The sequence below is a fragment of the Mesoplodon mirus genome (genome assembly GCF_964341445.2).
Source record: "Mesoplodon mirus genome assembly, chromosome: 3".
Classification (NCBI taxonomy): Eukaryota; Metazoa; Chordata; class Mammalia; order Artiodactyla; family Ziphiidae; genus Mesoplodon; species Mesoplodon mirus.
Genome location: NC_138978.1, coordinates 78,301,881 through 78,327,415, shown reverse-complemented (window position 1 = coordinate 78,327,415; position 25,535 = coordinate 78,301,881). Strand labels below are relative to the sequence as shown.

General features: G+C 41.4%; 1 protein-coding gene across 4 annotated transcripts in view; it reads left to right on the top strand.

The window, feature by feature from the left end:
• Nucleotides 1-25,535, top strand: part of MCOLN2 (mucolipin TRP cation channel 2) — a 65,157-nt gene that overhangs the window by 12,367 nt on the left and 27,255 nt on the right. For all 4 annotated transcript variants that reach the window (XM_082614276.1, XM_082614273.1, XM_082614274.1 and 1 more), the window contains exons 2-7: nt 6,523-6,682; nt 13,448-13,621; nt 15,375-15,528; nt 22,536-22,620; nt 22,725-22,821; nt 24,547-24,646. In XM_082614276.1, the coding sequence (XP_082470402.1) occupies nt 6,523-6,682; nt 13,448-13,621; nt 15,375-15,528; nt 22,536-22,620; nt 22,725-22,821; nt 24,547-24,646 (770 nt within the window). The remainder of the gene's footprint in view (nt 1-6,522; nt 6,683-13,447; nt 13,622-15,374; nt 15,529-22,535; nt 22,621-22,724; nt 22,822-24,546; nt 24,647-25,535) is intronic.

Below are 25,535 nucleotides of genomic sequence, written 5' to 3'. Positions count from 1 at the left end.
AGCAACGAAGACCCAGTGCAGCCAAAAATAAATAAATAAAATGAATTTATTAAAAAATATATATATAAATAAAAATAAAATCGTAGTTGTACTGATAGCTCAACTCTGAAGAGTATTTGCATATTCACTTCATAAGTTCTGAATGTTAATTTATCTGAATGTTTATTTATTATCAAATTTTTATTAAAACTTTGTTGAGACAATGAGTGGGGAGGTGAAATGTGTGTGTTGGCTGAGGTGGGGGGGCAGCCCTAAGAGCTACATCCCTATTTTCCATAGGAGGATATAAATTGATAATATACTAAAGAGGAAAAAATAGTGAAATGGTATTATTTAGAAATGTTAAATAACAACAACATCAACAAAGCAGATAAAAGTGGTTGCCCCTTAAGGGGCAGAAATCAGAAGAGGGATTCATTATAGTCCATTTAAAATGAAGTACACACTTAAGTTTGGGGGGGAGATGACAGTGGGACCAGGTCATGCAGAGCTACACAGATGTCCGTTCTGAGAAGGCAGCCTGGTGGTACTCTTCACTGTGATGAGGATGCAGGAAGAAGGACAGATGTGGGAACTGGTTCGCCCTGCTTCCCCTGCCCCATCCTCTGTGACTAGGAAGTGCTACTTGTGGATTAGAAAAAACATTCTACTTCTAGTGCTGCTACGGCCTGATAGGAGAAGGGTTACCTATTCAGATTATTTTCCATTTATTTGTTGGAGCTGGGGGAACAGACATCAATTTCTCTCTAGCTAAGGAGTGTATAATATCAGCTGGGATAACAAAAGAGAAACCACATCTCAGGTGTAGCTGCAGTTCTGAAACACTAGAGAAGTAGTCCCAAATATTTTTGATAACTTATCCCCAGCAGTTAAAAGAACATCTACTCTCTCTGAATGGATATTTATTTGCATACTGTATGTAAAACCATATATGCTATAAAACAGGTAAAATGAACATTCTAAGGGCTGAGATAGATGAGGATGTTAAGGAAAAATTCTAAATGCAGTGACTTCATAATATCATTATGACTTCACAGTATCATTACCTAATATCTTAGGTGCAATATATACACTTAGGGCAAGGTTCAACAATAGTAGATTTAGTCAATACTGTAAGTACTTTTGTGATAAATCTGGGTTTTTTTCCCAACTTCTTTTCAGATCAGATTTGCTTTTCATCTCTTTTTAACTCATGGCCAACAAAGGTTGTATTAGGGGAGTATTAGCTCTCCCATTTTCTTGATGTTAATTTAGGCTTACATTAGTTTTACAAGGAGTCTAATGTTTTGCAAGAATCTTTATGTCCATTTTGTGAGGGTTAGCTAAAGTGGATAATATACTCTAACAAATGCTTAAATGGGCCTATGTAAACCTTAAGTGGTGGGAATCTGCTGAAAAGCCATGAGGGCACCATACTCCGGGAACTTGCACTCTTCCCCCAGATAGCCTTGTGCACCTAATCGAAATACAGGCATCTGGCTTTCTGACCACATGAGGGTATGTTAGGTGTATAATTCATACATTGAAACTTGTAAATCTTAACTTACTTTTGCTTGGTTAATACAATTAGAAGCCCTAGCCCTGTCTTCTCACATCCGATTGGATGGTCTTGCATACGTGACTTGTGTGCACGCACCCCACTTTGGAGGCCACTGCAGTAGAAAACAAACTTTCATCCCTCCTTTTGAGTAAGGTAAGGGTCATACAAGCTGAAAATCAGTAGCAGTCTGAGCTGGTTAGCTTATTTGCTAAGTAGATCGTGCTAATGGGAACAAGGTACCATCACTGAAACTGATGTGTGCATTTTTCTGAGGCAAATGTCGAAAACCTTCACAAGTTCCTTGAGGTTAAGAATTTCCAGTAACTTGTTCTGTTTTGCTTTTTTCAAAACTTCAAGCTTCCATAGACTCCTTTGGTCATTGATTTGATAAAGCTGGAGTTGCCCTTGGTCGTATGATAGGCTTAAAATTAGCTGACATCATCCAGTCCTGATTATCTGGGCAAAGAGTAGATTTTCTTAATAACTGATGGTAGCTCTGATGGGCTTCCTTCCTGACTTCTCCCCACAGTACCAGTATCAGGCTTCCTTCCTAAGTCCAGCTTCTCTAGCTTTTATTTAGCTCACTGTGCAGATGACTTTCCATTCTATTCCAGATCTTGTTTTTTTTTTTTTTTTTTTTTGCGGTAGGCGGGCCTCTCACTGCTGTGGCCTCTCCCCCTGCGGAGCACAGGCTCCGGACGCGCAGGCCCAGCGGCCATGGCTCACGGGCCCAGCCGCTCCGCGGCATGTGGGATCCTCCCAGACCGGGGCACGAACCCGTGTCCCCTGCATCGGCAGGCGGACTCTCAACCACTGCGCCACCAGGGAAGCCCCAGATCTTGTTTTTACTCTTACAAATACTGTGTTCTTTTCCTTTGATATTTGGGTATTTGTGCCATTTATTAAGCTTACACAAATCTATGTTTCCTATGGTTTCGTGAAACAAAAATAATCCATAAGTGTCGTGATTGCTTTTATTTATTTCCTGCAATTTCAGTTGCGTGACTGCCCTGCAACTGATGGATCAGTGTGACTTAGATCTTCATGGATTTCTGTTCCTTAACTGTTTTTATGGTGTAGTCACTTCTCCTGGTTGTGTTCCCACCAATTAGCAACTCTCTGTCCTTTGGAAGTTGCAGTATTCCTCCTGCTGATCTAATTCTTGCTTACCAAGTTGTGATTGCAGCTTTCAAGCCTCCTGTACCAAACATCCAGCCCGGTGCTCAGCCCTAGAGTGTGTTGGATAAGTATGTGTCAAATGCAGGAATGTTTTAATGTTTTAGTCTTATGATATTGTCCTGTCTCTCTTTTGTTTTGTAGTGTTCCCTCTTTTCACTTGGCACTTTTTTTTTCGGCACTGTTGTATTTTTGATATAGTGATAAGATGTGTGGTTGTGTGTGCACCTGTGCATGCCCATGTTTAATACCCTTCACCTACTGGGGAACTAGGGAAAACCCACAAGTTGAGAAGAGTGGGGCAGTAAAGTGCCTTCAGAAATGTAGAGTTTAGAAAGCTTACACACTTGCATTTTCCTTGAGATACCAGAATTTTTGAACCAAACTATCATTAATATTTTTTCTGTATTTTTATCATTGTATCATCAGTTGATCACATTTGACTAGTACTATCCTATATTTCAACTATTGGCTCCTGCACGCTTGAGGGGAAAGGTTTTCATGCTAGCTTTTTCATTTTTCTTTTTATTCTTCGCAGTGGTATGAGTACTGCAGCGGTTCTCTAAACACCTAAGTGAAAAACTTTGGGAGGTTTTTAAATAATTAGTGTAAATAATTTGATACAGTGAGTGATCCCCATGTTCATTATCTGCTACTTTGCCTTTTTTTTTTTTTCTTGGCCGAGACTTACCTTGTTAATCAAGTTTCTTAGGGTAATATTAAGAGCAGTTATCATTTCCTGAACATTGAGTGGCCATATTAGTTGAGGAAACCAGCAGCTGGAAGAATTACTTGAAGCCTCTTGGAGCAATTGGGCTGCATCAATTCCCTTCTCTTTGTTCCAGGGCCCTCAAAGCATACTTCAATTATATCACTTGACACATTTGATTATACTTTTATCTCTTCACATCTCTCCCTTCCACTGGACTGAGCTCCTGGAAGGCAGGAAAATGTCTCTGTCAGAGCTTGGCTCACAAGGTATTCACCAAGCACTTGACCTACTACACTGTGTTTCACACCACTGTTTTCCAGGAAACAACTTCCTCTTTCTTCAGTACAGTGTTTCTCACACTAGAGGCCGAGGGTATGTTGTGGGGAGGAGTTTCCATGCCTTTATTCTCAGGGTTCTATCACAACTTTTCAGATGCCCTTTTTATTTTACTACATGAAAAGACATTGTGAATCATCAGGATGAATACATTAGCAACACAGATCCACTGAGGTGATGGTGGTTAACACTGAATTCGGTATCGCTCAAACATGCCCATGAAGCTTCCACAGGCATGTTCTCAGGGGTCTGAAGGTAGCACCTGCCACTCCGTGTATTAGGACATGTTACAGGATTCCCCCTCTGGCTCTGAACCTGTCTCCCCAGAGGCAGACCCCTGCTTCCATAATACTTTGTTTACTTATGGTACAGCAGCCACTGAGCTATTTGATAACTTGTGAATTTGCACTCACAAGTCTGTCTCTCCTACTGGATGCTGAGCATCTATTCAGTTTTGGGTTCTGAGCACCCAGCAAAATTGCTCAGCACAGTAAGTGTTCAGTAAGTTGGTTAGATCAAATCAGGAGGTAACTATAGCAGCTGCAGGGCAAACACAGTTAAAAAGTCTTCTTATTCTTTTGAAATGAGACTCATTTTGGCCATTGATTTTTCATTTTTTTTGTTTTTCCCAAGGTTTTCTTATAGATATTTTTACCTATATGTCTTTAAATATGGTAAGCATGGTTGTTTTCTAATCTGTGTCTGATTCTGATATGCTTGGCCCTATTTCTACTGTTTCTTAAGTTGACTGCTTTACGCTACTTGGTTTCTTCGTGGGCCTGGTTTGTATTAGTACCTGTTAGTCAACGTGTTTTACAAGTTATTTGTTAGAGCTCCCCAAGTCCTAGGATGAGCGTCTGGAGAGGTCTGCATGTGTTTACCAGGAGATGAGGGCAATTCCAGTCTGGAGCCCCCTGAACCAAGCAAGCTCACAGTTTAACATTCCCTGGCTCATCCAGGCAAGAGGCTCAAAGGGCTGGGTTGTGACCATCATTTCTCAGTATGGGTCCTTCCCTTCCTTTCCCTCTCCCTCCCTCCCTCCCTACCTCCTTCCTTCCCTCCCTTCTTCTTTCCAGCAAAATAACCTGGCCTACTAATTCTGGAAATAGGAGGTCTAAATATTAACTTAAAAATAGAAAATCATTAACAACTGAGTATAAGCCTTAAAAAGTCTTAAAATAAGCCTTAATATAGTCTCTCTTTTTTTTTTTGAGCTTCTTTTAAATTTGTTAGTCAAGCTAAATAACATAGGTCCTAAGTCAATATAAAAATGTCATTAAGATATTTTAGGTGAAAAGATCTCTAAGAATGACCCCCAATTATAAAATCTTTCTAAGAAATGAGTAACTTGAATGATCGGCTAAACTTAATAGAGTTTATTCATTAAACTTACCATCAAGATGCTTCCTGTTTCAAGAAACAGAAATCAAACTTAAACAGGCTTAAGGTCCAAAAGGTGTTTATTGGCTCAACTTGAAAGTCTTGGAATCATGGCTTCAGGCACAGCTAGCTCCAGGAACTCAAACATTGCATTAGGCAATCTTAACTGTTTTTCTATGTTAGCTCCACTCTTTGGCAAGCTCTTCTATGCTGGCTTCCAGGCGAGATGGTGAGCTGACTTCCAGGAATTCTAGACTCAGCCTATGCTTTAAGTGTGTAATCCCCAAACTTTACTGATTATGCATTCAACAGTAAAAGTTAAGCACATATCCCCAATGTGTATATATTATTTATAAATTATATGCTACTATATTCCACTGTTATTTTATATGTTATATTATTAGCAGAGCTAATAAAAGCTAATAAAAGCCTCCAAGAGGCTTTTAAGATAAAGAATAAAATGGAAGTACTAATATTTTCTATTCTCCCAGTGGATTGTTTTGCACACCCCATTTTGGGGACTACTCAGTGGAAAGACCACGTCTCTTCCATTGGTTATAATTACAGTCCTGTGACCACATTTCATTGGTTCTTTTTCGCCTAGCTTGAGTCATGTGCCCATTTCTGAGTCCAGAGTCCTTGAAATAGTAAAAGCAAAATTTTGCTAATATATAGGATGACACGATTATCTGATTGGGCATAAATAGAGAGATGCTATTTTAACTTTAAAGATATTTATAATTTGGGATCTTATAATCACTGATATATCATGCAAAAAAAAAGAGACATAATCCTTCTTTCAAGGATTATAGAACAGAGATTCTCTATTTCCATAACAATTTAATTCCATTAGTCTGTACTACATTTCTGTGATTTCACACCTGGCATATTACAAAAGTATCCCACCTAGTTTTTGTTAATACTCCAGTGACAAGTGAATGCTATCTGTTAGGATGTAGGAATTGACAAGTCTTGCAAATAAAATCCTATTTTTGTAATTTTGATAATGGTCACTTGGAACAAGATGGGTAGCTATATGTAAAGGCAGGTGATAGAAGGTCCTGAATCATTTTCAGATTTCTAAAGTGAAAAGGACTTCACTGGCTGGAGAGAGTTTTGCTTGTAAGAATGGGTAAAGCGGGCTTCCCTGGTGGCGCAGTGGTTGAGAGTCCGCCTGCCGATGCAGGGAACACGGGTTCCTGCCCCGGTCCTGGAAGATCCCACATGCCGTGGAGCGGCTGGGCCCGTGAGCCATGGCCGCTGAGCCTGCGCGTCCGGAGCCTGTGCTCCGCAACGGGAGAGAGCACAGCAGTGAGAGGCCCGTGTACCACAAAAACAAGAACAACAACAACAAAAACACATTCATCTTCTTTGGCAGAGATGCAATGGCTCATCTTGATTCTGAGGTGACAGAAGAATGTCTGAGAGAAGACCTGAAGTTTTACTTCATGAACCCTTGTGAAAAATTCCGAGCCAGACAACAGATTCCGTGGAAAATGGGTTTGCAGATTTTGAAGATAGTCATGGTCACCACACAGGTAAATTATATTATCAGTTCATTTGTTCTTTTTCTTACCCCAGGATGAAACTGTTTTCCCATGTTCCGCCACTTGACTTTTGTCCTGAAAAGGCCACGCTCATGTTCATAAACCTGTAAAATTATATTGATTCTGGAGGGCAGGTGGTAGGTCGAAGTTTGGTTTAGATGCCGACTTTGTTTTAATAAGGGACTCTGAAGTCATCTCCCACAGGTTCTGTAAATATAGATAATACTAGATCTGAAGGGGGTGTGGGGTTTCTATATCTGAATGAGACACAGGGCTTGTGAAGGCTGCCCAGTCCAAAGTGATCTGTGTTCTTGAAATCTTTTATCTTTATTCAAATACATCTTATATAAATACACTTCGGAAATCTGCATTTTGGACCGTTTTGATTTTGGATTTATGGAATGCTAAGTTTTCTTTTCATCAGTAGCTAAGTGCTTAACTAAACATTCCCCCACCTTACCTATGCCCCGTCCCCTTTCCCAGGCTCTATAAGGAATGTCTAAAGACTACACTGGGACCTTTTGCTTAAATTCATATTGTTAAGCACTTTATTATCAGTTGTCATCTAGTTTTTGGGCCTGTGCTACTGAACCAGTTTTAGGGAGGCTTCTCTGTAGGTAACTACATTTGAAACACGTGTCCTTTTAAAAACAGTACTAATTTGGGATATTAGGCTCCATGGGAAAATAATCATTCTGTCATCAGTGTAACAACTGTTTGTAAAGATGTGATTTCTGGAACACAAAAGTAAATACCTTTCTAAAAATCACTTCCATAGAGTTTTAGAAATGAGAGAGGCGGCTCCTGCCATAACTGAAGTTGCATCTTTATCCTGTGTTCATAAAGAGGTCTTGTCACTGCATGACATGCTGTACCAGCTCATCACGTTTTAGGGTAAAAAGTTACTTCCAAAGAGACAAAGATGAGAGGCAGGGCCAGTGTTAAATGTATATGCTTAGCTATTTTCTTTGAAAATTTTTTTCATTTTAATTCTTGGTTTTGAAGTTTTAATTTTGGCAACCTACCTATAAAGTAGGTGCATTGCTAGTATTGTTTGGAAGAAGGAGAAATAATGTCCCCTTTTGCTATTTGGTTAATTTTAATTTTTCCCCAATTACTTCTCTTGCCAAACCAGCTGTCATTTCAAGTTTTTGATCTATTAATGTTATTAAAATTGTAACTTACCTAGGCATAAAATATCATCACCCTCTTTGACTTACCTTTTTTGTCCTGATAACGACTAAATCCCATGGAGTCTTCCTTCAAAACTGTATCTCTTTATGTTTTGCCATATTCACTATCTTCTCTCTAGCACAAACTCTTACACTGTTAGTTAATTAAAAATGTGTATGAAGCACCTCGTATGCTCTGCATTGTCTTGGGAGTATAAGCTGTGAACGTGTTACCGCTGCTGACAGCTCACATGTAGCCAGCCGTTCCATGTGCCAGGCGCAGTAAGTGCTTTATGTGTGTTAGCTCATTCCGTCCTCACTGAAATCCATGAGGTAGGTTCAGTTTTTACCCCCTTTGTATGGATGAGGAAACTGAACCAAAAAGAGCTGAGTAATTTGCCTGTGGCCATTCAGCCAGTAAGTGGCAGAGCCAGGATTTGAGCTCTGGCAGTCTGGCTCCAGAGTCTGCACTCTTATTCAAATACTGTTTCTTTCTAGATGTTGATCTTCAGAGTTTGCACTCGAGGAATACACATAAGTTAACTAGGCTGCTTCTGGAATTCATCTTAGGCCTACCTTTTTTATCTCCATATGCACCAGTCCATTCAATACATGTCAGATTAATTTTTCTTAGAATGCTTTTATTGTGTCTCTCCTTCTCAGAAACTTCTGTAGAGCCCTATTTTCCACAGAACAAAATTTTGACTCTGTGGCCTGAAATTCACAGATTTCCACAGTCTCCTTCAACTTGCCTTTCCAACAGGTTTTCATTTCCTGTTTCCTCCCCACATCCCAGACAGATGGACCCACCCAGTGATTCTTGTCCCTGCCCTGTTGTTGTTTCTCCAAGTCCAGAGGGATTCTTTTTCTCCCTTTTGAAGTCCACCTCCCCTGCCAGCCTTGCCTGATCACTCAACATGTAGTTTTTCTTGGTCCACTAGTACCCCTTGCTGGCCACATCACTGATTTCACTTTTAATAGGATATTTCTGGGAATCGATCATTTACTTTTTTGTGTAACTGTACCCGGCCTCCCCTAACAAAACTGTGGTGGATTAAACTTGTGTTCCCCTGTAGGGTCATTCTAATAAGTTTTGCTACTTGGGTGATATGTAATTGGAACAGATTTCTCAAATATCTTTCTTTCCTTCAAATCCCACTTTTCTCTCCTCCTCTTTTTCTGTCTCTTTTAGCACTCCATCCTCAAGTCTAATGGGATGGGTTCTGTTTTATCATGGTTGATGGGAAGGAAACTTTTTTTTTAGACATTCCTGCCCTGTATTCTGCAGTGATTTATAATCTTGAGAGAGGTGTCTACATTCTTTTGCTAGATCTGCTCTTTCTCTCCCATATTCTTTGTATATTATTAGAGTGGTATCTTGTTTTTACCTGGTACAGAATATTTTCTCCTCCATTGATTTCATAATCAGGTCTTAAATTCACAATCTTTGCCAGGCTGCACTTAATGTGTAATTATTTTTCTGTCTTATAACCTCAGCAAATCTTAAGATCTAGTTAGTGGGGCTAGAATGCACTTTTCTGTCAGCCCCTTTTAACAAATGAAATTATTTGACCAATCCTCCATCATCTCTTCACTCTTGCTCTGTAGGGGGTGTTTTGTTCTGCCATCTCAGGAAGGGGACCTCATGATCTCCCCCTCCAGGGTTTCGCTCCTCTACTGAGAGATGCTTGGAAAATCCTACCCCTGACCTGATTTGGGGCCATACATGTGGATCTTTGCTTGTTCTGTGAACAACAGGATGGAGAACATTTCCTGTTCTTGATGCCAGATGGAGGTGGTTCCAAGCAGAGATTATACCTCCATGTTCTCTCATTCCCAAAATTGAGGTAATGAGCTTTGAGTTTAAATAAGGTGGTAGCTTAAAATAGCAGCAAATTGAATGCTGCTGTCTTGGTCAAGTTATTCACTCCCCACTCACTTTTTGGGTTTCTTTAGCTTAGCTAGGAGCATGGGAAGAGTGGCTCTAATATTCCCCACTTCTAGAGTTAAGTTGGCAACATTTCAGTTTGAGAGGTTGTAGGCCATGTGGTCAAGAGAACAGGTGAGTCAAACAAACCTGGTCTGGATCCCCACTCTCACACTTTTCTGTTTCAACCTGGATAAAGTAGCTGACTTCAGGTTGCAGGTGCATAAAATGGGGTGGACAGATTCGGTATTTGACTCTGACATTGTGATGGCCACTATTCCACTTCCTGAGTGCATAGTAGTGGGAAAAAGAAAAAAAAATCCCTGTCCTTGTGGAGTCTAGTGTAATATCTCCTTCAGAGGGTATTGGGAAATTAAGTGAGAAATAAAAGTTGTAAATTTTAGGCACAGTGCCTGGCACTCAGGACATAAGAGCTGTTATTCAACACTATGCAGTGTCAACCTTGCCTACTTTGTATCCCCGCTTGGCACAGAATAAGCACTCAGTAAACTTCGACTGAAGAGCTTGATTCATGTGTGTGTACCAGTTTTTTTTTTTTTCATTTGTATGTCAGTATTTAATAAACCCCCCGAACAATCATGTGTGTATTGTTTCCCTGGTTTACTTTTTTAGCTTTTGAAAAGCAACGTGACCTTTCCTTTGCTGGCAGTTCCTACAGGCACCATTGACAGACATCACATGCTTGAAAGAATCTTTAGCCTTTGGTTGCTTAGCTTTCAGCACAGGTTGGATGTTGTGGGACTTCTTATCTGATATTTTCCTTAGAATAGCTGGGTTAAGCAATGGCTCAATCCTTTGACTTGGTATTTGAGGAATGTGATCTGGTGAGGCTCAGATGCTAAAGAGTGTCATCTATGTACATTCTTGAACAATAGTTGCAGGTCTGGAAAGCTAACACCTAAATTCTTTAACAGGAGTCCTAAAGTCAGATTTTTCAGCAGATGGAACTCCTGTAACATAATAAAAATGACTTTGGATTTAGGCCTGGTTTTCATTCTAGTTAGGTGTCTTGGGCAGTGTAATGAGACTAAATCTCAGTTTCCACATATGTAAAGTGGGGTTAACAGTACTAACATTTTCATAAGATTGTTGTGTTAATAAGGGAGATAGTGCATGTAAAGCAGTTAGTACAGTGCCTGGAGTGTGATAATTGCTGAAAAGTGGTAATCATTTTTAATTATTTAGCCTTTTTAAAAAGTCGGGCAAAATTTAAAAGATAGAAAATACAGGGACTTCCCTGGTGACGCAGTGGTTAAGAATCCGCCTGCCAATGCAGGGGACAAGGGTTTGATCCCTGATCCGGGAAGATCCCACATGCTGCAGAGCAACTAAGCTCGTGTGCCACAACTACTGAGCCTGCGCTCTAGAGCCCGTGCTCCTCAACAAGAGAAGCCATTGCAATGAGAAGGCTGCACACCACAAAGAAGAGTATCCCCCTCTCGCCGCAACTAGAGAAAGCCTGCATGCAGCAACAAAGACCCAACCCAGCCAAAAATAAAAATAAATTAAATAAGTTAAAAAAAAATACAAATCACTAAAAAAATTATGTAAGTTTGCATGTGCAAATTAACATTTGTTTCATCTGAAAGGTCTGGTAGTTGAACCATGGAGTGACAGCAGGTAACACAAATATCAAGGTCATCTTGTTGAACTTGCTGGCTTCACACATGATAGCAGAGTCCCAGATTGTTTTGGTGACTTAGCATGGTGAAGGTTTGGGTTAAGTTTTCTGGACTCTCATTGTCTTATAAAGCAGATGAGGAGATAAGTGGGTAGATGGGGAAGGGTGTGTGGGACAGGGTTTATAAAGGTTTGACTTCTGCCATGGCATGTGTGTGTCTGTATGTGTGTTGATGTGAGAAGGAGAGAGAGCAAGAGCAGCAGAGCACATGTGAGGGTGTACGTGTGAGAGAGGGTGTGTGAGAGTGAGTGCAAAAGAGTATGTGACAGAGTGTGCATTGTGAGTGGAGAGAGAGGCTGTTTGTGTATGGAATTTCCTGGGTTTGGGGGGTAAACATTTAATGCCTGCTAATTTTCCCTACTTGTTGGATTCCAAGAAGAAAACTTAAGGGCAGAAAGAATACATTCATTCCTGGTGAAGAGGGCCCTTGGCATCTAACCCTGTACTATGATACAGTATAAGGAGGAATAAGTAGGAGTCTTATCACAAGAAGGTGGGTGCGTGGTGACAATGTTTGGGTCGACATCATGGAGGTGGAGTGACCCCTGTTATCCTTTGTGGTGCTTTGATGCTGTAGATCTTGGAGACAGGAACTCTTAGGTGTAAATCTCATACGAGTTCTCGCAGAGCTAGAGGAATTGAATTCCTTTGACAACAATTACCTCTTAGCTGGAGGAAGTACTATACAGGCCACTTTTCAAAAATGTTCTTCAAAAGCCACGTGCAAAATATTGTTATGATTTGTTAAAATACTTACAATTTCTAAATGTGAAATCATTTAGATTTAACTGTCCAATAGTAGTCAAGCATGTGAATTAGTGGTTTACTAAGCACAGTTGCCCCTTGAACATAGCAGGTTGGAACCACACAGGTTCACTTATATTGAGGATGTATTTCAGTAGTAAATACTACAGTGCTACATGATCCATGAACCATGGTTGGGTGAATCCTCGAATTCGCAGGTTGGACTATAAATTATACTTGGATTAACCCCCGCATTGTTCAAGGCTCAAATGTCCATCGGTTTTGAAAACAATAAATTTGAAATGCAAGTATAAGAAAAATAGATTCAGGGGTTTCCCTGGTGGCGCAGTGGTTGAGAATCTGCCTGCCAATGCAGGGGACACGGGTTCGAGCCCTGGTCTGGGAAGATCCCACATGCCACGGAGCAACTGGGCCCGCGAGCCACAACTACTGAGCCTGCGCATCTGCAGCCTGTGCCCTGCAACGAGAGAGGCCGCGATAGTGAAAGGCCCACGCACCATGATGAGGAGTGGCCCCTGCTTGCCGCAACTAGAGAAAGCCCTCGCACGAAATGAAGACCCAACACAGCCAAAAATAAATAAATAAATAAATAAATAATCCTTCCCTCTAAAAAAAAAAAAAAGAAAAATAGATTCAAATTAGATAAACAACCAGGACCTACTGTATAGCACAGGGAACTGTACTCAATATCTTGTAATAACCCGTAATGGAAGAGAATATAAAAAAGAATATATATATATATATATATATATGTATAATTGAATCACTTTGCCATACGTCTGAAGCTATTGCAACATTGTAAATCAACTATATTTCAATAAAAATTTTTTTGAAAAGAAAAAAATAGCAAAACTATAAAAAAAGAAAAAGAAAAATGGATTCAGACGTAACTGATTTGGATTCCTCCTTCCTCTTCTTCTCCATCATTAAAGGCCAATAAGGTTGTTAGTCACTGAGAGTGCTCATTTCTTCTAATTTTATGCTATTTTGAATTACTGATTTAGCTTGATGAGGTTATTTCTGGGGGGAAAGAATTCCTGTATTTTGACCTTGATATGATTAGTAAAAACCAAAGCAGTGAGATTTTTCTGGCTGATGTTTATAGGTGAGGATTCATGATAATAAGAAGACATTTGCCTCCCCTGGTAAACGGTAAAATTCATATACTTCTATTTGATTTTCTTTCCTAGCTTGTTCGTTTTGGTTTAAGTAACCAGCTGGTGGTTGCTTTCAAAGAAGAAAACACTGTTGCTTTTAAGCACTTGTTTTTGAAAGGATATTCTGGTGTAGATGAAGATGAATACAGCTGCAGTGTATATACTCAAGAGGACACCTATGAGAGCATCTTTTTTGCTATTAGTCAGGCAAGTATTTTGTTGTGACTTACCTATGCTTTGAGAATATGTTGATCCTTGACCTTGTTGTCTTAGCAAAGAAAAAATTATACATATATTAACATATTCTGATTTAAGTTTTGCATAGTCTGCCAAAAATGTTTATTGCTTTTTCTGTAGCTACATTTCCACACAATAGATTTTGCCTATTCTAAGTTTTTCTTTAAGATTTATGTTTGTATTTATCCCTTCCCACCCACTACAATTGGGAGATTACCGCAGATCAAATAGCCAAATAGCTAAAAGTAGGCTTATAATCTCAGAAGCTTTGATGAATGAGAGACCAAATCTAAGATTCTAGCATCTCAATTTTGATGTCTTAGCATTAATAAGCCTAGCTGAACCTTAAGAATATAGAGTAGGATATGATAATATTTGTGTCTAGGTAGTATTGAGAAACCAGATTGGTAGGCCTGAAGAAAATATTTAAAGGAGAGAAATTCTTATTCTTTCTTATTCATTCATTCATTCATTTACTAATTCAGTAAATATTTGGGTACCTAGTATGTACCAGGTACTGGTCTAGACATTGGGAATATAGCATGAATAAAACAGACAAAACTCCTGTCCTTATAGAGCTTAATTCAAGAGGGTAGAGCCAGACAAATGAAAAGAAGTGAGAAATACAGTACAGAATGCTGACTCCTTGAAAACGCCACCACAACAAACAAACAAACAAACAAAAAAACGCATGTTGAGAAGCAAGACTGAGCTCACTGCTAACAGTGGTAGCAGAGATGGTCCCTTGATGATTCTCCATAGGCTGTAGAGTGCAAAGTCTGGCTATAGACTTTGAAGTCTGGTTTAAGGCATGTCTTTCAGTGTGAGGGGAGCTGGATAAGAACTGAGTAAAGATCATCATATAATAGTTTATGATTGGTGGGCATAAGAAGATGAGGGTTTTGGTGGGGGATGTTCAGAGAGTCTTGGGAGTTATTAGACTACATCCTCAAAATGATCATCTATTTAAATGAGGTTTTGGGATGTTCCTGAAGTAAACAATACAGTTATCTGCAATTTTTATGTTCCTGGGCAAAAGTTTCCTGGAATAATAAATTCATATTAGTGAAGATAGGGGCCAGTAAGGCCCTGGTAGTACAGATAGGCAGATGGTAAAGCTGTGTTAATGTAAGCGGTGGGTGTGGATGGCTTGGGTCCTCAGAGGTATGTTGAAAATGATAACTGGAATAAAGAAGGGGAAGAGACTGGACTGCCTGGTGGTGCATGTGCACTGGAGATGGATGTTTGCAGTTTTCTTTGGGTGGTAAGGAAAGGCCTCATGGAGGCGGTAATATTTGAGTCAGGTCTGAAGACGTGAACCTTGCAGATAGATACCTGGGCTTCTAGGCAGAGGGAACAGCAAAGGGCCCAGGCAGGAGTGTACCTAGAGAGCTCCAGAACTGCCTGGAGGTCAGTGTGGCTTTGGAGGTGGGGGTGTGGAGCCAGTGGCCAGTAGTGGGCTGGGAGTTCAGAGAGATAGGCAGGACCTTGTCTTTGGCTCTCAGTAGGTGGGAGCCTCTGGCTGCACTTTAGTTTCGAGTTCTGTGACGCCACGTGTTTCTGCTCAACCCAAGAAAATTACCTTGTGGTGTTTTACGTTGGGGAGTTCTACTGAGGGATATGAGACAAACAATAAAAAATAGCTAAAAGTATATTCCATGTGCTGTAACTTCTGATGAAACTTGTTAAACTCATAAGTGTCTTTATTTAACTATTTTAATAGTTTCATCGGCTAAAGAATTTATCTCTGGGGACCCTTGGTTATGGAGAAAATGAAGACAACAGAATTGGATTAAAAGTCTGTAAGCAGCATTACAAGAAAGGGACCATGTTTCCTTCTAATGAGACGCTAAATATTGACAGCGACATTGAAATAGGTACTACAGTGATAATTTCATTATATTTCTTTATCATCTTCTGTGGTAAGAGCAAAAAACACCCTCATGCACTGGCAGCCCAAATGAAACAACTTTGCTTTTGTGACGGCTGACCTATCTGAGGCTTTAACATTTGCCTGCAAAGGGCTTTGGCTCAGGAAACTATGGGTCTGCTGTGACAGGACCAGGAACATTTGTGGATCTCTTTGGTGCAACTCAAGATCGTTGGTTTTGGGGGTAAATGCACAGATGTTTCCTGTTTGTTTAATTTTTTCCCTCCATGATTAGGCTATTTGAAAAAAAATGAGACTGTATTTGTTAAATGAAATAATGTGAGTTAAAATGCTTGGTACTCTTGCTTTTATCATTTGTTAAATATATTAATGCTCTTCAGAGGTGAATTGTGATTAGTAACTCATTTTCTCTGTTTGGAGATTGGCAAAAAGTTAACATCTAATCAAGTAGAATTGTTTTGTGACATTCTGTTAAGAATTTAAAAGCATACCATATATAAATGCAAAGTATTTGACTTGAGGCTCTGGAGGTTTTGTCTTTCATTCAACAAACCTTTGGTGTACAGTTATCACTCCTAAAGCACTCCCTGTTTTATGAACTGGGGTTGCAGAGATTAACCAGTCATGGCTCCTCAAGTAGCTAACAGGTCAGAAATCAGGGTCCTCGTAGCAGTGTAAATTTGGAGTGGTATTATTAAAAAGAGAGCACCAGAGTTCATTTGACCATATTTCCTATAACCTGATTTTAAGGTGCCTTGGTAATACAATAGAAGAACATCCTTGTAAAACAAAGGTTCTAATTCATTTTCCACAGGCTGTTTAGAATCTTTTCATGAGTAAATGTGTCCTACCCTCTTGACTCGAAAAAAAAACAGCCCATAAGCCAGCACTGTCAGGGTCCCCAGGTTGCTTCCAGAGACCCATCAGTAGCTTGATTCTGTGGCCAGCAGCCTTGAAATGTCCCTTATCTTATTGCCCTGCAGGCTCTGCTATCCTGAGATCTGTGTGGTAGTCAGTCTGCAGGGGCTGATCCAGTTTCACCCTGCATCTTTCTCCTGAGCTGTCAGCTGTGCTCCCCGCCGTGGGCAGTTCCTGTGACTGGGAGTACTGAGAGGTGGAGCTGAAGGCTTGTGCAGAGACCCTCTGCTCCAAATGAGCCATGGCCACTTGTCCTCTGAAAAATGTGAGCCTTAATTGGATGAATCATACGACTATTTTCCAGTGATTCATGTGTTGTTTCCCTCAACTGATTTTTCTTGGGAAATTGATTAAAGAAATGTGGCCAAAGTCAGTATCAGTGGCTAGGCGAGACAGAGCAGAAAGCAGGATTTATTCCCTGACCATGGGACAGTGGTGTCCTTGGTCATTTCCTTTCCATCATATGGAATATTTTTAACCAAATGGAGAGAAGTTGACTATTAATTTGACTTTATTTTAAGAGAGACTGTTGAAGCAAGCTAATTATATTTTTGGACTTATTAAATATAACTTATCAAAGAGAACTTTTTAATGTATCTATTCAAAAGGTGTAAAAAATCATCTCAAAAATGCTTGATACTGGATTTTAGACTTTCTTGTCTTGGACACATTGGAGGAAGCCTGCAGACGGTATAAATAGGGATTGAGTTTGACTTCATTGGTGTGGCATTATAGTTTAAATAGGTGAATTAGCAGAAGCTGTTCTAGATTACCTATTTATGAATTTTGCAGTATCTTTATGATTAAGAGAAGCATCCTTCAGTGTGCTCAGTGCAGAGATCTGCCTGTGTGCTGCTTTCCTGGTGGGTTTATGTTTAGCTGCATGACTGATTGTACAGTTCAAGCTAAGGGTTTCCCCTAATTCATGCTGAGGGCATGTCCCTCTATCCCTGCCTCTAGACCTATAGCTTTACAGTTCAGCTTCACTGGGGGCACTGTAATGAATCCCGTTAAAAAATATATTTTTTTACAACATTTAGATGGATATCATTCTAATACAGTGTTTCACTTTCTATAATGCAGATTTTGAATTTCTTATCTTCTCCTTTCCACATATTCTTAGCATGAAACATTATGACCATTTCATCATTTTACCTGTCATTTTAAGAACATATTGAATCCACCCTCCCTTTGTCTCTGAGAGGGTTGTTATTTCATTTGCTGGAGTGTTCTGCCTTGTAAATGAGGTTCATTTGAGTGATGAGGCTGCTACTCCAATATCAGTTTGTTCTGTTTGAGGTTTGAGGTTTTACTCAGGGCTTTTGCCATTCTTAAAAAAAAAAAATCTCAGTTCTTAGGTTTTGCTGCCACCAGGTGCTTGGTGGCCTCATGAGCAATGACTGTAGCATGAGGTATGGCAGACTCCAGAGAGTTCTGAATGTGTATGTAGCTAAAGTGTAGTTCTCCCATTACAATTACAGAATCTGAATAATCAAATAGACTTTTATAAGGCAAATTTTACAGATAGTGTAACATTAACTAACATGGGCTGTCATATTTCTCTGAATCCATCATCAATTTTTAGAAAACTCACCTGTTTTATAAACATTTGAAAGTGAAAAAACTGAATGTCTTTTTTCATTTTTTAAAAAATTTGTATTGGTGTATAGTTGCTTTACCATATTGTGTTAGTTTATACTGTACAGTGAAGTGAATTAATGTCTTAGAATGAATGAAATACAGGAGAAAAAGACCTAGGACAGTATCTGGCACACAGATTTTTAACATATTCCTCCTTCTTTCAGAATACAGTCATTTACCCAGATAAGTTTAATTTAAATATTATTTTTTCCTTTTCCTTTACTTTAGAATAAGAATGTTAAAGGTAGAAGGGCCTTAAATAGCCTCAGTTTGGCCTTCACTTTACAGTTGAGGAAACTGATGTTCAGTCAAGCTTGGTGACTAGGTCAAGGTCATGTAGTGATTTAGTGACCGTGGGTCTTTGCTACTCTAAACCTGGTAACATGGGCATCACCCAGGAGCTTGTGAAACATGCAGAATCTCCAGGCGCTCCCCCAGACCTGCAGAATCCAAATTTGCATCTTAACGAGATCCCTGAATGACATATGCGCACATTAAGCTTGGGAAGCACCGGCTCAGTACTCTGCAGCTGCAGGTCTCTGACTTCGCACTGACCTCTCTTTTACCAACTTCACACATTTTATACTGTCCATCACCATCGGCCTTCAGTGCCCCCTGTACCAGCTTGGACACCTCTGTCCATCAGTATCACTCCCTTACAGAAGCAGTTCGGGCGCTTGCCTCTCCCTTCTTTCTCACCTGGATCCTGCCAGCCATCACCAGGGTCCTCTGTGGCCGAGCCCCGGTGCCCCAGCTGCTGATACCTCCTGGAGAAACGGGCCAGAGTGGAACACGCTTACACTGCCACACCTCCGCACACAGGACCTCCAGCAGGCTTCCCGTCAGCCCGGTGCTGCAGAGGCGAGGCCGCGCCCAAAGGCCTCCCACAGCACCAGGGCCCACCCCTTTCAGCTCTGCGAAGCCGCCTCCCTCTCTCTGCACACATATTCGCATCTCTGAGCTCAGTTCCTCCCTGAGTTCCAGACTCCTCCTCCATTCAGCCGGCTGCTTGACAGGCCACTTGACGACCCCGCTGTGACTCTAATAGGGATTTCAAACCTGCTGTGTCCAAAACAGAACATCTCAAGCCTCCTCCACCCCCCACCCCTGGCTCAACCTGTTTCTTTCTACTCTCGCCCATCTCAGAAAACGAAACCAACATTTTCACATCATGCCATCATATTCCCAGTTGCTCAAGCCCCAAACTTGAATGTGTTGGTTTCTCCATTTCCATTGCCACCTCTGTAGTCCAAGCCGCTGCCACTCTTGCTTGGACTGGTCTCCACCCCCTGCCCTGCCCATCAGCAATCAGAATGATATTTGTTTTTTAATTGGCTAAATTGGGACATCTCATTCCCTGGCCTAAAAACCACGAGTGGCTTCCCATCTTTTTAGAATAAAACCCGCAAGTCCCTGGAGGACCAGCCACCCGCCTGCCTCTCCAAGTCCCCGCTTCCCTGGTCCTGCCTCCTTGCTGTTTGTTGAACAAGTCAGGCTCTTTCTTGCCTGGGACTTAGTGCTCACTTTTGTCCTGCCCGGAGCGCTCCCCCTGGATCTGTGCTCAGCTGTGCTCTCCTTCCTCCCTCAGGTGTCGGTTTAAACAGCCCCAGTGCCTCAGAGCCCTTCCCGACAGTTATCCTCAGGTAGGGCCTCCCCACCCACTTAACCTCCATCACTTCACTGTGTCTTGGCAGTACTGTGCACACCATGAAATTGTCTTGTGTATATTTTTTCACTCTTGGTTTATCTCCCCCACTACAGTGTGAGCTCCATACAGACCTCGTCTGTCTCGTTCATTGCTCTACCTTCAGTACCTGGCACAATGCCTGCTCCCTGAAAGCTTTCAGTAAATATTTACTGAATAAGTGAATGAGTCAGGTAGGGAGCCTGGGCCTTTTGAGTTTCCGAAATAGGTGCTCAGAGGTCAGCCTCATCAGTGTACTGGTGAAGAGCTCAGGCTCTGGAGCTGAGCACATGTGGCTTTAAATTCTGGTTGGCCACCAGCTAGCTGTGTGACCTTGAGGAAGTTTCTTGGCCTCTCTGTGCCTTGGTTTGTCCATCTGTAAAATGGCAACAATAGTGTATCTCTCACAAGGTTGCTTCGGGGGTTAAACAGGATGATGCATTAAATGAGAGAACCGATAAAGCCCCGAGCACAGTGCCTGGCAGAGAGTAAGTCCCCGTATGTTTTTGCTATCTTTATCATCCTATCTTTAGTTTCCTATAAAAAAAGCTTCTTTTGATCAACTGCCCTCACTGTATCAATCAAGGCCCAGTCAGGAAAACCAGCATTGAACTGTTTCTTGATACTAATGGTCCATTTGCCAAACACAGGGAGACTCCCCCTCTGACATCTGCCTTTCTTAAATATTGTGGCTGTTGAGCTGTCCATTCAGCTCTGTGTCCTTGTTTTTGGCCCAGGATGCCTGATTGTCATAAAATGTAAGTGTGTCCTCCATATTTTGAGTGTCCTATATACTAGGCAATGGGTGTTCAACAGCCACAGCAGTTGTGCCCTTGCTCTCAAGGACCTTATCTTCTAGTTGAGGAGATAGATAAGCAAATAAAGAGTCAAATTGTGAGAGAAGATTCTAGAGAACAAGCCATAGGGCCTACTCGGGTTCTCAAGCACCTACTGAGTGTCGGGCACTGCAGGAGGCCCTGACTTTTCCATTTTTGAGGCAGCACAAAGCGGGCAGCAGCAGCCCAGGTGAGAGTCAGCCAGGCTGGTTCACACCAGTTCTGGCATCAGGGCTGAGTGACCTTGAAGGACGTTGACCATGAAAGGTGTTCATTGTCTCCAGACCTCCTCGGTTTCTGGCCAAGGTGTTAGGCTACACAATAATGAGACTAATTTTTATGTGCGGCTCTTGGAATCATTCTTTTATAGTTTACAGCTCATAACTTATTTTTATTTGAATACAATCTAAGTTCCTTTCTTTCTCTTAATTTTTTTTTTGGAAAAGTATTGGACTAAACAGAAAAGTTGCCAAATAGCACAAAGATGTCCTTGTATACCTTTCATCTAACTTTCCCAAATGCTAACATTTTACCCATTTGCTTTATCATTCTTCCTACATAAAAAAATTTCTCCTGAAATCTATGAGACTAAGGTGCAGACACAAGGCCCCTACCTCTAAATACTTGTGTGCATCTCCCCAAACAAGAACGTCCTCCTCATAACCACTGAACAGTGCTCAAAAGCATGAGTTAACGTGGATGTGGTACTATAATCTACAGACCCTATTCATATTTCATCAATTGCCCTAACATTATCTACAGCAAAAGCCATGCCTAACCTCCCTGGTCCAAGATCACATATTGCATTTAGTTGTCATGTATCTTTAGTCTCCTATAATCTGGAGAAAAATTGAGTTCTTGGCTTTTTTTTTTTTTTTAATGACCTTGACATTTTTAAAGAGTAGAATGTCCCTCCTTTGAGTTTTCCTGTTGTTTCTCTTTAAATTAATTTATTTATTTTTGGCTGTGCTGGGTCTTCGTTGCTGCACGTGGGCTTGCTCTAGTTGCGGCAAACGGGGGCTACTCTTCGTTGCAGTGCGTGGGCTTCTCATTGTGTGGCTTCTCTTGTTGCAGAGCATGGGCTCTAGGCGCACAGGCTTCAGTAGTTGTGGCATCCAGGCTCAATAGTTGTGGCTCACAGGCTCTAGAGTGCAGGCTCAGTAGTTGTGGCGCACAGGCTTAGTTGCTCCGCGGCATGTGGGATCTTCCTGGGCGAGGGCTCGAACCCGTGTCCCCTGCTTTGGCAGGTGGATTCTTAACCACTGTGCAACCAAGGAAGTCCCCCTGTTTTTTTTTTTTTTAATACATTTATTCATTTATTTTTATTTTTGGCTCTGCTGGGTCTTCGTTGCTGCACGTGGGCTTTCTCTAGTTGCGGCAAGCGGGGGCTACTCTTCGTTGCGGTGCGTGGGCATCTTATTGCCGTGACTTCTCTTTGCTGCGGAGCACAGGCTCTAGGCACACGGGCTTCAGTAGTTGTGGCGCACGGGCTTAGTTGCTCCATGGCATGTGGGATCTTCCCAGACCAGGGGTCGAACCCGTGTCGCCTACATTGGCAGGCGGATTCTTAGCCACTGCGCCACCAGGGAAGCCCCTAGTTTTCCTGTTTCTTTGTGACTAGATTGAGGTTACACATTTGGGGCAGAAATACCACACAAATGGTACGTTATTTCAGGAGGCACATGATGTCTCTTTATCTCAATCCTGGTGATGTGAACTTTGATCACGTGGCTAGGGTGGGATCTGCCAGGTTCCCCACTGTAAAGTTACTGGTCTCCCTGTTGTGATTAATAAGTATTCTGTGGAGAGATGCTTTGGAACTTGTTGAGTCTTCTGTTCTCATCACACTTCGGCCCACTGGTTTTAGCATCCGATTCTTGCCTGACAGTCACTGTGGTTTTTTCATGGCCCTAGACTGCATTCACCTAGACCTCCAGACCCTCTCCAAGAACCCTCAGGACTGGAAGAACTCATCATTCTTCAGACTGGCATTTTATCGGTAAATATGCTTTAAAGTCTCATTGCCCAGGAGACGCACATGGGGAAAAGAGAGTAGGGTAGGAAGACTGTGGCAATTTATACCTTGTAATATTTTTTATTCAGCCTCTTGCAAGTTGAAATCTCCTTTCATCTCAAAGGCATTGACCTGCAGACGATTCATTCCCGAGAGCTACCAGACTGTTACATCTTTCAGAATACGGCAAGTGTCTGCTTTACTAATCCATTTTATCATTTTTCTCTACGCCTTTTGTAGGTGCAGAGTGCAAAGCACATCCACCTATAGATGTGTTTGATGCAGTTGTGTTTAAAACAGCTTTAATGACACTTTATAGCATCGTTGGTCCAGAGGCCGTGACTTCTAAAAATGATACAAGCCCATTCCAACTTTTTAAAACTAGATTTTTGGGTTGAAAAGAGTTTTCAAAGTGGACTTTGACTTCCTACTCTCCGAATACATTTTTAAAAACGGCTTATGACCTGTGTTTTAAGTGCCTATAATGTTTTTCCCACCTTCGGAGGAAGGTCTTTGCAAATGTTGTAGCAAATGTTTTCAAACCTCAAGGCAGAAAGTGCCCCCTTGATCTGAAGGCCAATCTGCAAAGGATCAGTTGCTGCAGCTTTTATTTTGGGAGGGGCAGGCATGTGCCATGGACTTCCTCCCTCCCTCCCTCCGTTCCTTCCTTCCTTCCTTCCTTCCTCCCTCCCTCCCTCCCTTACTCCCTTCTTCTCTCCCTCCCTTCCTTCTTTCATGTTTCCTGATGGGCAGAACTGAATGCTCAGTTGGACGTTATATGTATCTGCTGTTTTAGCAATTCAGAAGCATGCTTCATTCAACAACAATCGCTGAATACTCAGTGAGTCCCTACGAGGCAGCAGGCAAGTTGCCATGCTCTAGAGGTACCATGGCCCTCAGGAAGCTTACAGCCTAGTAGAAGAGATAGAAAAACAAGTCAACAAAAAAATTAATTATAAATTGTGACATGTAGTAAGGAAGAATGTCTCCCCCAGAGAGTAGCATGATTAATCTCCCTGGGGTGACCCACACATTACAAAACGCATTATGAAATCCAAGGCAAGGCAAAGCTTGGAGAGCTAGCTGAACGTGTATGTGATCTACGATTAAATCCACAGGTGCCTGGACATCTTTGAGCACAAGCCACGTGCACATTACACATTCTCAGTGTAATCTAAGAATATCGTTATGACCAAAACAGAGATTCAAGAATTAAGCTATACAGACCTCATTTCTATACCTATGAGCTAGGACAAAACTTTCACTAGCCCTGGCAGTCAAGGCCTCATTTTCCCCCAGGAAAGCCCCTAAAATACGCTGCATATTTCACTTATAAACTTTAAATGCTTGAAACATAATGTGGAAGATTGAGGGCACTTGGAAATCTTAAATTCAACCCATAACCCTGGAGCAATCTTTGCCACTTCTGAAAGCACATGTAGCACTTCTGAAAACATATATATAGCGTTTGAAGCAAATAAAAATATAATTTCGAGCCTAGTGAAAATCTAGAGTTTTATACCCAAAGGACTAAATTAAGGCAAATGCTTGTAAATTCTATTCAGTGTAATAAATGAGGTCTTTGTGTTCTCTTGTCAAAAATTGGTGGTGAATTCTCATTTTTGTTCTTTGGACTGGTTGGCTGTTTAGCTTTAGAATTTCTCTGAATCCGAATGTGCTTTTAGTAGAATTTCATGTATTCCCCCCTTGGACCACATTTTTTCGTTAATAATAGGAAGTTGTGAAGGAATAGGAAGTTGTGAAGGAATCATGTGATGAGGACATTTTCCTCAGTCTAACTCTCTTTGGATCAGCACGCTATCTGGATGCCATTGATATTTTAAGCAGAATTGATCTAACCAGTCATACTTTCTGCTGGGCCGTAACCTCTTCATCAATTTGTGTCTCCAGATTATCTTTGACAATAAAGCTCACAGTGGCAAAATCAAAATCTACTTCGACATTGACGCTAACATCGAGGAATGTAAAGACTTGAACATCTCCGGATCTAGTAAGTATGTTATATGCTTGCCCATTGTGGATTATGGAAGATTTTTATCACTTCATTTTGGGATTTGGGGTATATAAATGGTTTATTTGGATGATGACAAGAATAAAGGGCTCCAAAAAACCACATTTTGAGCATTCGTTTCTGTTAAGCATACCCCGAAGCTTTGCATTTTTGTTCAATTCAGCAAATGTTGATTACAGACCTTGTAGGAGAGGTCGTGTGGCCCAGCAGTTAAGAGCAGTTTCTGGAGCCAGACTACCTGGGTTCGAGTTTTGGTTCTGTTTCCTGTGCCTGTGATCTTGGACACATTGCTTAACCTCTCTGTGTCTCAGGGTCCTTCTCCGCAAAATGAAGGTAATAATAGTACTTACCTTCCAGGATGTTGAGTATTAAATGAGTATGTAAAGCAGAGCATTGAGAACAACAGTTGGCATACAGTAATTGTAGGTGCTCTGGAAAAGAAAGAAAACGCCTTCGTGAGGGGCACTGGCATGCTTATAAAATCTCTAGCGTGTCCTGACTAGGAGTAAGTGGTGGAGGCACAGAAGATATGAGGATCTAGAAAGCAAAGGTTCGGGGCTTCCCTGGTGGCGCAGTGTTTGAGAGTCCTCCTGCTGATGTAGGGGACACGGGTTCATGCCCCGGTCCAGGAAGATCCCACATGCTGCGGAGCGGCTAGGCCTGTGAGCCATGGCCGCTGAGCCTGCGCGTCCGGAGCCTGTGCTCCGCAATGGGAGAGGCCACAACAGTGAGAGGCCCGTGTACCGAAAAAAAAAAAAAAAAGCAAAGGTTCGTTTTGATGGGGACAGAGTGAGACATAGAGTCCAGCAATGCTTCTTGGAGAAGGTATGATTTGATCTGAGCCTGTGACAGTGGAGTGGGATCAAGG